General features: G+C 50.0%; 1 protein-coding gene across 1 annotated transcript; it reads right to left on the reverse strand.

The window, feature by feature from the left end:
- Positions 1-8,475: 8,475 nt before the first annotated feature.
- LOC125425328 (lipoma-preferred partner homolog) lies at positions 8,476-13,488 on the reverse strand. The gene is made up of 3 exons (XM_048482942.1): positions 13,461-13,488; positions 11,300-11,412; positions 8,476-8,718 (listed from the first exon to the last, which is right to left on the reverse strand). Exons 1-3 carry the CDS (start codon positions 13,486-13,488, stop codon positions 8,476-8,478), a joined length of 384 nt encoding a protein of 127 aa, XP_048338899.1.
- Between the last annotated feature and the right edge of the window lie 993 nt (positions 13,489-14,481).

The following is a 14,481-nucleotide window of genomic DNA, read 5'->3' on the forward strand; positions in this document are numbered from 1 at the left end:
ACACCCAAAAAGCCTTTTATTTCTGCTTCTATGGAATTCCTTACATTGTGGCAGGAATCCTTAATTCATCTATATTCCTAGTGCAGTGGACCTCTGGTGTCTTGACATGGAGAGGTTGAATGTTACTGCGGAAGGTGCGGTAGCCCCCAAAGAGGGCTCCGACCTTTCCCTTCTGGATCTGGAGGAACCGGCAGGAGAACGGGCCTCGCTGGTGGCTCTTTCCCGTCCTCGTATCAGCACGAGTCTTCCTTTACTCCGTTGGAACGAGGGACGTGACGACGACCATGGGGACTTCCATGAGCCGTTTGGGGCGCTGTCTATGGATCGAGCGCCTGTGGATCGGATCTCTACCCGTTTTCGTGTGGATTACAAACCTCAGATGCAACCTGTCATGGAGGAGACGGGCCTGACTACCTTTCATGCGGCAACCCAGGAATCCATTGAACGATTCCTGGACTCGTATTTTGGTGATGCTCCCAAAGAACCACCGTGGCATAGCACTGGGGCCCGTCCGAAGGATACTGGGACTAAACCTGGGATTGGGAGGGGTATCCGTACCGTCTTCCGATCGGACCCCCCTGATCCCGGACCAGCGACCGCACCTGAGGTGCCCCGGGGAGCCACCGGTGGCTACGGTGTCTCCGATGTCTCGCTTCCAGATGACGAAGAATCCGAAGAAAGCCTGCACTCCCAGCCGGATCTGTTCCCTCTCCCCTCGAAGGAGACCTGGGATGAAGAAGTGGGGCGACTGCGAGATGCCCAAGAAGCATGGACCCGTGAACGTCAGCTATGGGAGGAGGAACGGGCACAGTTGCAGCAAGAGCGCGAAAACCTGCAGCGGGACCGGGAACGGCAACGCAAAGAAGTCCAACTCGAGTTGGACCGTGCCAAAGATGCGCTCCAACGACAATATGCCCAGAATCTGTCGGTCCATGATAAAGTCCTGGAACACTCCAGACTGGATTTACAACGGCAACGCGAAAGCGTTCAGGCTCTGCGCACGCAAAGCGAGCTCACTGAAGCTATTAAACGGGACGAACTGGCTAAATTGGAACGAGAAAAAGCTGCTCTGCATGCGCACCAGGATGCATTGACCCGCAAGGAAAGGGAGCTGGCTGCGTTGGAGAGGGAGCTAAGGAGGCAGCAGATCAGGAAGCCCCAAGTTGGAGTTTATGCTGTTACTGACCACGCCGGCGCCAGGGGGGCCACGTACCTGGGTCCTGCCACCCAAACGCCAGCGGCACCGCCAGCGCCCCCGATTCCGCCCCCCCCCGTACAACAGCTGCCTGCCCAACCTGCTCAACCCGCGCAACCGCCGCCCCAGCAGGCGCCAAGAGCCGTGGAACGGGGCTACTATCGGCCCCCGATACCAGCCCGTTTTGATGGGACCGCTTCCAAACTTCCCTACTTCATTTTGCAACTCAATGCCCACTTGGAAGACTATGATGATTTATACCGGTCTGAGCGCGAAAAAATATGGGACATCGGCTCAGTCCTGGATGGGGCAGCAGCCGATTGGTTCGTGACTCTTTTGGATTTGCAAGACGAAGACTCTCGCACGGTGCCCGCATTCCTCCAAGCCTTAAGAGCGCGCTTCCAAGATCCAGGCGCCGAGAATGAAGCTATCCGCACCATCAAAACTATCCAGCAAGGCAACCGCCCGTTTGCAGAATTTGCCCGTGAATTTCGTGCGGCGGCTGCTCGACTTCCTCCTGAGTGGCCTGAACGCATGAAATGCGAATACTTCTCGGATGCTGTGGACGGCAAGCTGCGTGAAACGGTGTTTTTAATTCGGGTTCCTCGTACTATTGCAGATTGGATCCAGTTGGGGTCCCAGGTGGCGTCTCGTTTGGAATACGCTCGTGCCGGAGGCCGCCCACGCCCAAAACCCACCACTGTGCCCACCAAGCCAAGCCCAGCCGCCCCTACCGAAACCACCTCTGAACGCCGTCGCCGACTGGGGTTGTGTCTTTACTGCGGAGGGCCAGGTCATCTAGCCGCCAACTGTCCCAAGAAACAAAAACCAACCGCTCCAGCTACGCGCACTCCATCTGCCAAGCCACCACGCAGATCGGGGCCGCCTCCGACGGGCTCGTCTAAAGCGGTCATCAAAGGCGACCCAGAGGAGGGGGAAGCAGCTGTTTGCCTTTCTTCAGCCCCCATGGACATGGGCCCGACTCCTGACGCGGTGAGTGAAGGCAGCGCTCCCATTACTGTCCAAGCGTTTCTGGCCAACCCCGCTAAACACACTCGCATTATAGCCTCGGCCCTTGTGGATTCTGGCTGCTCCCACTGTTTAATGCGGCCCCAGGTGGCAGAGGAGCTAGGTCTGGACCAAATTCCCCTGGCTAAGCCCATACCATTCACTCAAATGGACGGCAGCCCCCTCGGGAACGAAGGACCGGCCCAGTTCAAAACACAGCCGGTTCTCCTCCGTTGCGCCGACCATTGGGAGAAAATTAGTTTTATTTTGGCGCCAGTGGCCAAACACTCCATAGTTTTGGGCATGCCATGGTTATTGTTACATGAACCAAAGTTCATTTGGAAAGAACGGATCTTAGAATTCACTGACCCTCCCTGCGGTGAACACATGAATTGGGGGGAAAACCCAACAACCCCAGGGGAGGGGGAAGCTTCTTCTGACACACCCCCCTCCCTGGCTTCTTCAGCGATTGCTCCCGATTCTATTGGCATCCCACCTGCGTATCATGATTTAGCCAGAGTTTTTCAGGAGCAAGAATGCGATCAGTTGCCACCCCACAGAGACACTGACTGCAAAATCGTTATACAACCAGGGGCGCAACTGCCCAAAGGTAGAATCTACCGCATGAGTCCCAATGAGGAGAAGGAACTCCGTGCCTTCTTGGACAAGAACCTCGCTCGCGGGTTCATACGGCGGGCTACCAAACACACACACGCTGCTCCCGTTTTGTTTGTAAAAAAGAAAGATGGGTCTTTACGGCTTTGCACAGATTATCGAGGTCTCAATGCGGTCTCTCTGTCCAATAAATATCCTTTGCCTTTGATCAAGGACCTTTTAGATGCACTCGGCAAAGGGCGCATTTTTACTAAATTGGACTTAAGAGAAGCTTACTACAGGGTCAGAATTGCTGAAGGCTATGAACACTTGACTGCGTTTAACACAAAGTTTGGACAGTTTGAATACTTGATAATGCCATTCGGGTTAAGTGGGGCCCCCGGGGCTTTTATGGCCCTTATCAACGAAGTTCTCCATGATTTATTGTACAAGGGAGTTGTGGTATACTTAGATGACGTTTTGATTTACTCACAAACCATAGAAGAGCATGAAACATTGGTTCGAGAGGTATTGAAACGCTTGCTCGACAATTCTCTCTTTGCCAAACTCTCCAAATGCTGTTTTCACCAGACCTCCATTGACTATTTGGGTTACCGGATCTCGCCCGAGGGCTTGAAAATGGATCCTGCTAAGATTGACGCAGTCCTCCAATGGCCTGTCCCCACCAACCGCAAAGAGCTCCAATCTTTTCTTGGTTTTGCTAATTTCTATCGTGACTTTATACCCCAATTCGCTGAACTGACTCTCCCTCTCACAGACCTCTTACGCACTAAGGGTAAAGATCCACTGTCCGCCAAGCCCGGGGCCCCCCTTTCCTGGTCCGAGGAGTGTCAAACAGCCTTTCAACTCTTAAAGTCTGCGTTTACCACCGAACCTATCCTAAAGCACCCTGACCCAGATCTCCCGTTTGTGGTTCACGTGGATGCCTCGGACAAAGCACTTGGCGCAGCCCTGTTGCAGAAAAATAAAGATGGTAGGCTGGTTCCGTGTGCTTATTTGTCTAAGAAATTCTCTGGTGCTGAACTCAACTGGACTGTAGGGGATAAAGAGACTGCGGCCATTAAAGTAGCACTCTCCACTTGGCGCCACTGGCTGGAGGGGGCTAAACACCCCTTTCAGGTTTGGTCGGATCACAAAAACCTGGCAGCTCTTTCCACCCCCCTCAAGATGTCCGCAAAACAACTTCGTTGGGCCGATTTCTTTTCTCGTTTCTCTTTTACAGTCCATTTTTTCCCCGGAAAAACCAATAAACTGGCTGACGCGCTCTCGCGCCTACCCGGGGAGGGGGGTGGAGCTGCCTTACGAGACATTCCACGCACTGTTCTCTCCCCCTCCCAGTTGGGGCTGGCTGTCACCCGATCTCAAACGTCCACTCCTCCTTCACCCCCCATTCCTAGTCTCGTCTCTCCTTTCCTGCGGGAACTCGAGGAGGCGGGGCTGCACGAGCCTCCAGCGGAAGAAGGTGACTCCCAATTGCGTTTGGAGAATGGAGTTTGGCGGAGGGGGGAATGTTGGTACGTGCCTCCCCCCCTCCGCAAGCAGGTTCTTGAGGCTTGCCACGATGCCCGCTCGGCTGGACATTTTGGCTTTCTGAAAACTCTGCATTTGGCCCGCCGACAGTTCTGGTGGCGCGCAATGCGCAAGGACATTGAGGCATACATTAAGGGCTGCTCGGTTTGTGCAGAAGCCAAAACCATCCCGGGAAAGCCCCATGGACTGTTGAAACCTCTCCCGGTGGCCTCCCGCCCTTGGGAAGTCATCTCCATGGATTTTATTACGGATTTGCCCGAAAGCCATGGCAACACGGTTTTGTGGGTGGTGGTGGACTTATTTTCTAAACAAGCCCATTTTATTCCATGTGCTTCCATCCCCTCCGCTCCTAAGTTGGCACGACTGTTCATTCAACATGTTTACCGTCTCCATTCCGCCCCCGTTAAGGTGGTCTCCGACCGCGGCCCCCAATTCATCTCAAAGTTCTGGAAAGCGTTTTTGGGGTTGTTGGGGGCCGCCCCGGCCGTCGCCGCCCCCTACCACGTTCAAAGTGACGGCGAGACGGAGAGAACGAACAGAACCCTAGAGCAGTATTTACGTTGTTACACCAACTACCACCAAGACAATTGGTGCGAGCTTATTCCGTTTGCGGAGTACGCCTATAACAATGCGGTTCATAGCAGTACAAAGAAAACCCCCTTTGAAATTGTGTCTGGTCGCTCCTTCCCGCCGTTGCCACAACTACCCGCGGCAGCTTTGGACCCTCCAGAGTTTCAACAATGGATTTCATCCCTAGCCGAGGGATGGAAAACGGTCCAGACCGCCTTACAACAAGCTAAGGACTCCCAAAAGCTGCAAGCGGATAAACACCGCTCGGATTTCCCTCTGCGTGTGGGCGCTTGGGTGTATTTATCTACAAAAAATCTTAGAGACGTGCATAAATTTTCCAAACTTGGCAAAAGATTCGTGGGACCTTTTCAGATTACTAAAGTGATTAATGATGTCACTGCCCGCTTAGATTTGCCTAACTCTCTTAGTAACATTCATCCTGTCTTCCATTCCAGCTTGCTCAAGGAGGCTCCCGCTTCCGATGCCTGGCACGACCCGCCGGAGAGGCCCCCACCGACTATTATTGATGGTCACAAGCACTACGAAATTGACGCTATCCTGGACTCTCGCTTTAATCGCAAACGCTTGCAATATTTAGTCTCTTGGGTGGGATATTCCTCTGGGTATAATCAATGGGTTTATTCCGAAAATATTGACGCCCCCACCCTTATTTCTGCTTTCCACCGCGCTTTTCCGCATAAACCTGGGGGGGAGGGGTCTTCTTTAAGGGAGGCAGAGTGTAAAGGATTCAATAGTGTTGATGGTGAAGTAACCTTGAGTGCATTCCACAGCCCGGGCGATGGGCCAGCTTCATCGGCGGAGACTTTATCTTTGCGCGGGAGATGAAGACTCCGTTCCTATGGGAAGCAGGAGGGGGGATGGGGTGAATGGTGTTATAACCTGTGCTTCTGGCGGGAAGTGTCATTCCTGCCACTACGTGTACGTGAGCTTTCTAAGATGTCTTAATAAACGGACTTTTACACCCAAAAAGCCTTTTATTTCTGCTTCTATGGAATTCCTTACATTCCCTACCAGCTGGTGACATCAGTTGACTCAAAAAGGATATTGAAGAGATAGAAAAAGTGCAGAGAAGGGCAACGAGGATGATTGAGGGACTGGAGCACCTTCCTTATGAGGAGAGGCTGCAGCGTTTGGGACTCTTTAGTTTGGAGAGGAGGCGTCTGAGGGGGGATATGATTAAAGTCTATAAAATTATGCATGGGGTAGAAAATGTTGACACAGAGAAATTTTTCTCTCTTTCTCACAATACTAGAACCAGGGGGCATTCATTGAAAATGCTGGGGGGAAGAATTAGGACTAATAAAAGGAAACACTTCTTCACGCAACGTGTGATTGGTGTTTGGAATATGCTGCCACAGGAGGTGGTGATGGCCACTCACCTGGCTAGCTTTAAAAGGGGCTTGGACAGATTGATGGAGGAGAAGTCGATCTATGGCTCCCAATCTTGATCCTCCTTGATCTGAGGTTGCAAATGCCTTAGCAGACCAGGTGCTCAGGAGCAGCAGCTGCAGAAGGCCATTGCTTTCACCTCCTGCAGGTGAGCTCCCCAAGGCACCTGGTGGGCCACTGCGAGTAGCAGAGAGCTGGACTAGATGGACTCTGGTCTGATCCAGCTGGCTCGTTCTTATGTTCTTAAGATGGTTATAATTTGCTTTTAATGTATCCCGTTATGCCACTAAAAGTTGGTTTTTTTTTGGTTTGGTTTGATTTGAACGCCCCAAAGCAGGGATGACCTTTGCTAACTTTGCTTCCGATTCGATTCAAGGGCCGCTTCTCATCAGATGCTGGAAAGCTCTCTTAGCCACAGACGACGCTTCCGGATTATCTCCGGCATCCCTTTGGGAATGTCAGGAACACGCCTCTTTTTCCATGCTCCAACAAGCAAATGTGATCGTCACAGAGCGTCCCGGCGATGCGGCCAGCTTGCAAATTATTCTCACTGGAGCTGTGCGGAGGGAGAAGTTTCTAGGCAAGGCTTTGGTCTCGCCAATGAGGACTCAAAGCAGCTTATATCTCCCCTCCTCTGTTTCTTGGCTGCCATATGACGCTGCTGACTCATGTTCCAGATGAGCAAAAGGTGCGATTTGTCTCTTTTTCCCCGTTTTTTTTATTTATTTCACCTAATGAAAATTTCACAATCCAATTCTCCACATTATTCACTATACATTTACAATTGCTTTTAGGTTATCCTTCATATATACCATATAATTTCATTTTAACCTTTAATGGCATATATATATATATATACCATATAATGCAGAAACCATATACATAAGAACATAAGAACGTAAGAACGAGCCTGCTGGATCAGACCAGAGTCCATCTAGTCCAGCTCTCTGCTACTCGCAGTAGCCCACCAGGTGCCTTTGGGAGCTCACCTGCAGGAGGAGAAAGCAATGGCCTTCTGCTGCTGCTGCTGCTGCTCCTGAGCACCTGGTCTGCTAAGGCATTTGCAATCTCAGATCAAAGAGGATCAAGATTGGGAGCCATAAATCGACTTCTCCTCCATAAATCTATCCAAGCCCCTTTTAAAGCTATCCAGGTAAGTGGCCATCACCACCTCCTGTGGCAGCATATTCCAAACACCAATCACACGTTGCGTGAAGAAGTGTTTCCTTTTATTCGTCCTAATTCTTCCCCCCAGCATTACCCCATGCATAATTTTATAGACTTCCATCATATCCCCCCTCAGCCGTCTCCTCTCCAAACTAAAGAGTCCCAAACGCTGCAGCCTCTCCTCATAAAGAAGGTGCTCCAGTCCCTCAATCATCCTCGTTGCCCTTCTCTGTACTTTTTCTATCTCTTCAATATCCTTTTTGAGATGTGGCGACCAACACTAATCCAATATCACGATTGCTAGAGTAGAAGAAAAAAGCGAAAAAGAGGGGGAAAGATACAAATTGAGAGTTACTAACTGTATATTAAGAATCAGACGTAGCGGCATAGAAGCAGAAAGAGTTGAAAGAAGAAAGTTTATGATTAAAGAAGACAGAATAGAAGACCAAGAAAAGGCCCCCACTTAGCTTTTCCATTATTGTTATTAATATTTTCCTTAATTCTTAAGATCTTATTCATTAATTCTACGTACACTACATTGAATAATATTATTTCCTTTATACTATTTCTTCCAGTCTTATTTTCATCAAGTCAACATTGCAAATGCAAAAGCGGAATAGAACCATACTAGATAGATACACGCCAGTTTACAAACTGAAACCAAAGTTGTATTGTCGAAGGCTTTCACGGTTGGAATCGCTAGGGTGTTGTGGGTTTTCTGGGTTGTATGGCCGTGCTCAACAGCCATACAACCCCAAAAAGCCCACAATACCCTCCAGCCACGAAAGCCTTTGACAATACATTGAACATCTCCAGAGGGATAAATTGTCCCAAGACACACAGAGGTTGGAAAAACTACGGATCAGGAAAGCACACCTACTCTGTTCTGTAACCTTTATGCTGGAACACAGCCACACAACTCGGAAAACCCACAACGCCCTTCAAGCGCAGTGCTCATCGCAGAATCCTTCAATCAGCTTTTAATGCAAAACTTGACAACCACTGCAGGGCTGGGGTTCAGACGCCTGCTCGGCTGTGCAGTAAACACACGGATCGGAGACCGTAACACGAGCCACCAAGACGCAGCTTCTCGCTCTCACCTGTGGAGTCCGTGGTTTGTAAGGTGAACTGTTCTCCAGGTCAGCCAGGATGCTGGTCAAGGAGTCAATTTCTGCATCCAGACTGGAGCGCCTCTCTTCAAGAGTCTTGGCCCCTGGATTTACCTAAGAAAGGGACAAAATGAGAAATCCAGGGTTTGCCAGTGCTTTGGTCCAGTCCCAAAACTTGTGCATCTATCTATCTATCTATCTATCTATCTATCTATCTATCTATCTATCTATTTGTTATATTTTTAGACCGCCCTCCCCAGTAGGCTCAGGGCGGTGTACATCATAATTAAAACATACAATAAAATTTAAAACAGTAGTTCCATCTATAATTTAAAACAATCAATGGAAACTGTTCTCTCCCCCCAACCCCATCCACAGGGGGCCTGGATGACATGGCTATCCTGGCTGGCCAAAAGACTGGCGGAACAGGTCCATTTTACAGGCCAGGCCAGCTAGCACGGAGTAGTGGTTAAAAGAGGTGGACTCTAAACTGGAGAGCTAGGTTTGATTCCCCGCTCTGACGCATGAGCAGAAGACTACTATCTGGAGAACCAGATTTGTTCCTGGTGGGTGACCTTGGGCCAGTCACAGTTCTCTCCTAACTCTCTCAGCCAGAGCTGTAGCGAGGGGGAACTGTGTGTGCCCTGTGCCCCCACCACGCCCTTGCACTGCCTCCACACCAGTGCGTGCCGGGGGCAAGATGCCCCACCGTTCCCCTGGGCACTACACCACTGCTCTCAGTCACACCTACTTCACAAGGTATGTGTTATGGAGATAGGAAGAAGAAGAGCTGGATTTATATCCCCCCTTTGTCTCCAGCAAGGAAACTCATAGGGGCTGACAATCTCCTTGCCCTTCCCCCCTCACAACAAACACCCTGTGAGGTAGGTGGGGCTGAGAGAGCTCCAAGAAGCTGTGACTAGCCCAAGGTCACCCAGCTGGCATGCGTGGGAGTGCACAGGCTACCACGCATTGATTGATGATGATGAACTTTGGGGTGTATTCTTTTTACTGCTATTCTGATGTAACCTATGAAAATAAGAGACAGCAGCCATTTTAGGGTGGCTCCTCTAATTCTAGCTTGCCCGTCTGTTGGCCTGAATAAAATATTTCTTTGATTTTATTCATTGTCGGCTTGCGCTTTTTGGCTGAAATATTTTGAACCCCCCTGCGGTCACAATCTGGCTCGACAGATAAGTCTCCACAGCTCAAGTGGCAGAGCGGGGAACCAAACCCGGTTCTCCAGATTAGAGTGCACCCGCTCTTCACCGCTACACGATGCTGGCTTAACCACTACGCCACACTACTGATCTGCAACTCCTGCCGTTCGACTTCCAGAATTAAATGGGTTATCGATACACTTTTATGTTTTGCATCTGCACTGTGCTTTCAGCAGAAATCTGAGCGAGGCAGGATTCCTTCCGCCCCCCCCCTCCTCGCCCCATGTGAAGAGGGCCCGGCGGTCTCTTCGGAGAACGAGGGGGAGAGGAAGGCCTATCCAGAGGGCCATTAAATCCCTCAGAGGCAAAAGCCCTCTTCACGGAAACCTCTCTGCTCCCCCTCTTAATTAATACAATTACAGAGCCTCATTATTGATAATTCTGGCCACTGTTCCAGCTTCCCCTTTCTGTTCGTCCCCCCCCCCGCCCCCGCCAGCCTTAATTCTCTCTCAAATGCAGCACGAATGAACGTTTAATTAGCCATTAAACAGAATTAGCGGTCTCAGGATGGCAGGCCCGCGGGCAGAGCAGTCAGAGGAGGAGGTAGAATCTGGGGCTGGGAGGCAGCGGATATTTGCTGAGCAGAGGAGGCTGCCAAATCCGGATTTGGACATTCCTGGAGATTGAGGACGGAGCCCAGAGAGTGGAAGCGAGGGGTTTCGCAAGGGGAGGGTCGCCGGTCAGGTATAATGCCATGCTGTTCCCTTAGCCCCGTGGTGGCGAACCTATGGCACTCCAGATGTTCATGGACTACAATTCCCATCACCCCCAGCCAATTGGCCATGCTGGCAGTGGTTGATGGGATTTGTAGTCCATAACATCTGGAGGGCCATAGGTTCGCCATCACTGCCCCATAGGTGTTGAATTCGCGGCCCTCCAGATGTTATGGACTACAGTTCCCATCAGCCCCTGCCAGCATGGCCAATTGGGATTTGTAGTCCATGAACATCTGGAGTGCCATAGGTTCGCCACCACTGCCCCATAGGTGTCAAATTCGCAGCCCTCCAGATGTTATGGACTACAGTTCCCATCAGCCCCTGCCAGCATGGCCAATTGGGATTTGTAGTCCATGTGCATGGCCAATTGGGAGCCACGCCTGCGTGGTGTAGTGGTTCAGAGCAGGTAAACTCTAATCTGGAGAACAGGGTTTGATTCCCCACTCTGCCACTTGAGCTGAGGAGGCTTATCTGGGGAACCAGATTATTTTGTGCACTCCCACACATGCCACCTGGGTGACCTTGGGCTAGTCACAGCTCTTCGGAGCTCTCTCAGCCCCACCCACCTCACAAGGTGTTTGTTGTGTGGAGGGGGAGGGGGAGGAGCTTGTAAGCCCCTTTGAGTCTCCTTGCAGGAGAGAAAGGGGGGGAAAATAAATCCAAACTCTTCCTCTTAATACAGCACCAAGCCCACTACTGGGTCTCAATATACACGATCAGCTGTCCTCTTGGCCCCTGCCGGAAATGACGTCTCCTTACCTCAACGTTGAAAAATGCTTGATCCGGAGGAGGCGGAGGAGGGAAGGCACCAGGAAGTGGCGGGGGGTTCCCCGGGTCTTCTGACAGAGGGGGTGGCGGTGGAGGGAAGTCACCTGCAGACATCGAGAGGGAAAAAGAAGATTCAAGGGGGATGGAGATCATATCCCATGCATGCAGGGACTCCAGAGGAAATAGCTGCAGAAGGGATTGTGATGATTTACTGGCATGTTTCCTAAAAGGGTCTAGGAAGGGCCCTGCTGGATGGGATCAAATGTTCACTGAAACCTGCAGGCACGGGCCGGGGATCCACAACCAGGAGTTGGTTGTGGATCCCATCAGCCAATTGGTCATGCTGGCAGGGGCTGATGGGAATTGTAGTCCATAACATCTGGAGTGCCAAAGGTTCGCCACCACTGTTCTAGGACAACAGAAAACAACTCCACATCATCCTCTACACGAGAGCCCTTCAAGAGCTTGAAGATGGTTGTCGTATCCTGACCTTTAAGGCCTTACGCGGCCTGGGACCGTCGTATCTTCGAGACCGCATCACCCCATACGTCCCTGTACGGCCTCTTCGATCAGTTGAGGCCAATCTACTAGTGGCCCCTGGCCCCTCGGTGATGCGGCTGGCCTCCACACGGGCCAGGGCCTTTACGGCTCTGGCCCCGGCCTGGTGGAACGCTCTCCCCCCAACTGTCCGGGCCCTGCGGGACCTTGGTGAGCTGTTCCGCTGGGCCTTTGGAGGAACCGGCCGCTGATGGTGCCCCCTCCTTCCCTGGCCCCTGACATCTGGGCCAACTACCATCTAATGAGACTCACCATTCCTCCCTTTCGGGGGAGGGGAGGGAACTTTAAAAATAGACTGCTGGACGCCATTCATTCATTTTATTGAGATTTATTGTATATTTATCAGAAATAGTTTTTTACAGTTTTATCGCTGCTTTTAAATGTTTAGTTATCTTACATTGTTATCCTTTGTGTTGCACACTACCCGGAGCCCCTTGGGGATGGGGCGGTATAAAAGTTCAAGAAAACAAACAAACAAACAAACAAACAAACAAACAAACAAATAAATAAATCCTCCCTCAATCATCTCCTCTCCAGGTTAAACATATCCAGCTCCTTCAACCTTTTCTCATCGGACTGACTCTCCAGACCCGTCGTCACAATCTTTGCGGCTCTTCTCTGGACACCTTCCAGCTTGTCTATGTCCTTCCTAAACCGTGGTGCCCACAATTAAGCACCATATTCTAAATGACATCGATCCAAAGCAAAGTAAAACAGTGCCATCTTTTCACCTCGGGGATAAGACGGTATAAAAGCTTAAGGAAATAAATAAATGAAGGAAGGAAGGAAGGAAGGAAGGAAGGAAGGAAGGAAGGAAGGAAGGAAGGAAGGAAGGAAGGAAGGAAGGAAGGAAGGAAGGAAGGAAGGAAGGAAGGAAGGAAGGAAGGAAGGAAGGAAGGAAGGGTGGAAGGAAGGAAGGGTGGAGGGGTGGAAGAAAGAAAGAAAGAAAGAAAGAAAGAAAGAAAGAAAGAAAGAAAGAAAGAAAGAAAGAAAGAAAGAAACAAAGAAACAAAGAAAGAAAGAAAGAAAGAAAGAAAGAAAGAAAGAAAGAAAGAAAGAAAGAAAGAAAGAAAGCCCAAAATCACATTTGCCTTATTAGCTACCGCATCACACTGCTACGACACACACTACTGCCAAGACGAGTCTCCTCTCTCCTATAATTATACATTTGGTTTTTCCCAACTAACTGCAGAACTTTACTTTTATCTCCACTGAAATTCATTTTATTTGTTTAAGCCCAGATTTCAGAGCTTGGCACGATCATACGGTCTCTTGCCTCTGCCTTTTATTGTATTTGCTACCCCTTCCAATTGAGCAACACCTGCACATTTAACAAGTGTCCCCTCGATTCCTTCATCCAAATCATTTCTAAAGATGTTGAGCAACTCTGAGCCCAGGATAAAATCTCCAAGGAACTCTACTTGTCACTCTTATTCAAGAGGATGAGGAGCCGTTAACAAGCGCTCTTTGGGTGCGATCTGTCAGCCAATTACAGATCCACCTAACAGTAGTAGGATTCAAATTGCATTTTGCCAACCTGTCAAGAGGAATATTATGTGGAACTTTATGAAAAGCCTTGCTGAATTCAAGGTACCTGCGTCGACAGCGTCCCCATTATCCATCAAGGAAGCCACTTCCTCAAAAAGGAAGATACGGTTAGTCTGACATGATTTGTTCTTAAGAAGAAGTAGTGTTTGGGTTTATACCCCCCCTTTCTCTCCTGTAAGGAGACTCAAAGGGGCTGATAATCTCCTTTCCCTTCCTCCCCCTCTACACCCACAACAAATACCCTGTGAGGTGGGTGCGGCTGAGAGAGCTCTGAAGAACTGTGACTAGTCCAAGGTCACCCAATAGGAATGTAGGAGTGCGGAAACACGTCTGGTTCACCAGATAAGCCTCCACAGCTCAAGTGGCAGAGCGGGGAATCAAACCCGGTTCTCCAGATTAGAGTGCACCTGCTCTTAACCCCTACACCACGCTGGCTCTTAGTAATCACAACCATATGATTGTGATTTGCCCATATGGGCAAAAAATCCAAACTTCACATACATGCTACAGGGGTCAGTGCTATCAGTCACAGACCAGGAAAGGGATTTGGGCGTCTTAGTTGATAGTTCCATGGGAATGTCAACTCAATGCATGGCAGCTGTGAAAAAGGCAAACTCTATGCTGGGGATAATTAGGAAAGGAGTTGATAATAAAACTGCAAAGATTGTCATGCCCTTATTTAAAGTCGCGGAAGCGAACGCATTCTTTGGAGTATTGTGGCGCTCAGTTCTGGTCGCCACATCTCAAAAAGGAGATCGAAGAGATAGAAAAAGTGCAGAGAAGGGCAACGAGGATGATTGAGGGACTGGAGCACCTTCCTTATGAGGAGAGGCTGCAGCGTTTGGGACTCTTTAGTTTGGAGAGGAGACGTCTGAGGGGGGATATGATTGAAGTCTATAAAATTATGCAGGGGGTAGAAAAATGCGACATAGAGAAATTTTTCTCTCTTTCTCACAATACTAGAACCACAGGGGCATCCATTGAAAAATGCTGGGGGGAAGAAGTAGGACTAGAAAAAGGAAAGACTTCTTCACACCACGTGTGATTGGTGTTTGGAATATGCTGCC

Source organism: Sphaerodactylus townsendi, unplaced genomic scaffold (genome assembly GCF_021028975.2).
Source record: "Sphaerodactylus townsendi isolate TG3544 unplaced genomic scaffold, MPM_Stown_v2.3 scaffold_285, whole genome shotgun sequence".
Classification (NCBI taxonomy): Eukaryota; Metazoa; Chordata; class Lepidosauria; order Squamata; family Sphaerodactylidae; genus Sphaerodactylus; species Sphaerodactylus townsendi.

Coding starts and splice junctions, on each gene's coding strand:
- LOC125425328 (XM_048482942.1), bottom strand. CDS start 13,488: ATGGATAATGGGGACGCTGTCGACGCAG. Junction 11,413..13,460: donor TGGGGACGCTGTCGACGCAG/GTACCTTGAATT, acceptor CGATGTCTGCAG/GTGACTTCCCTCCACCGCCA. Junction 8,719..11,299: donor AAGCATTTTTCAACGTTGAG/GTAAGGAGACGT, acceptor TCCCTTTCTTAG/GTAAATCCAGGGGCCAAGAC.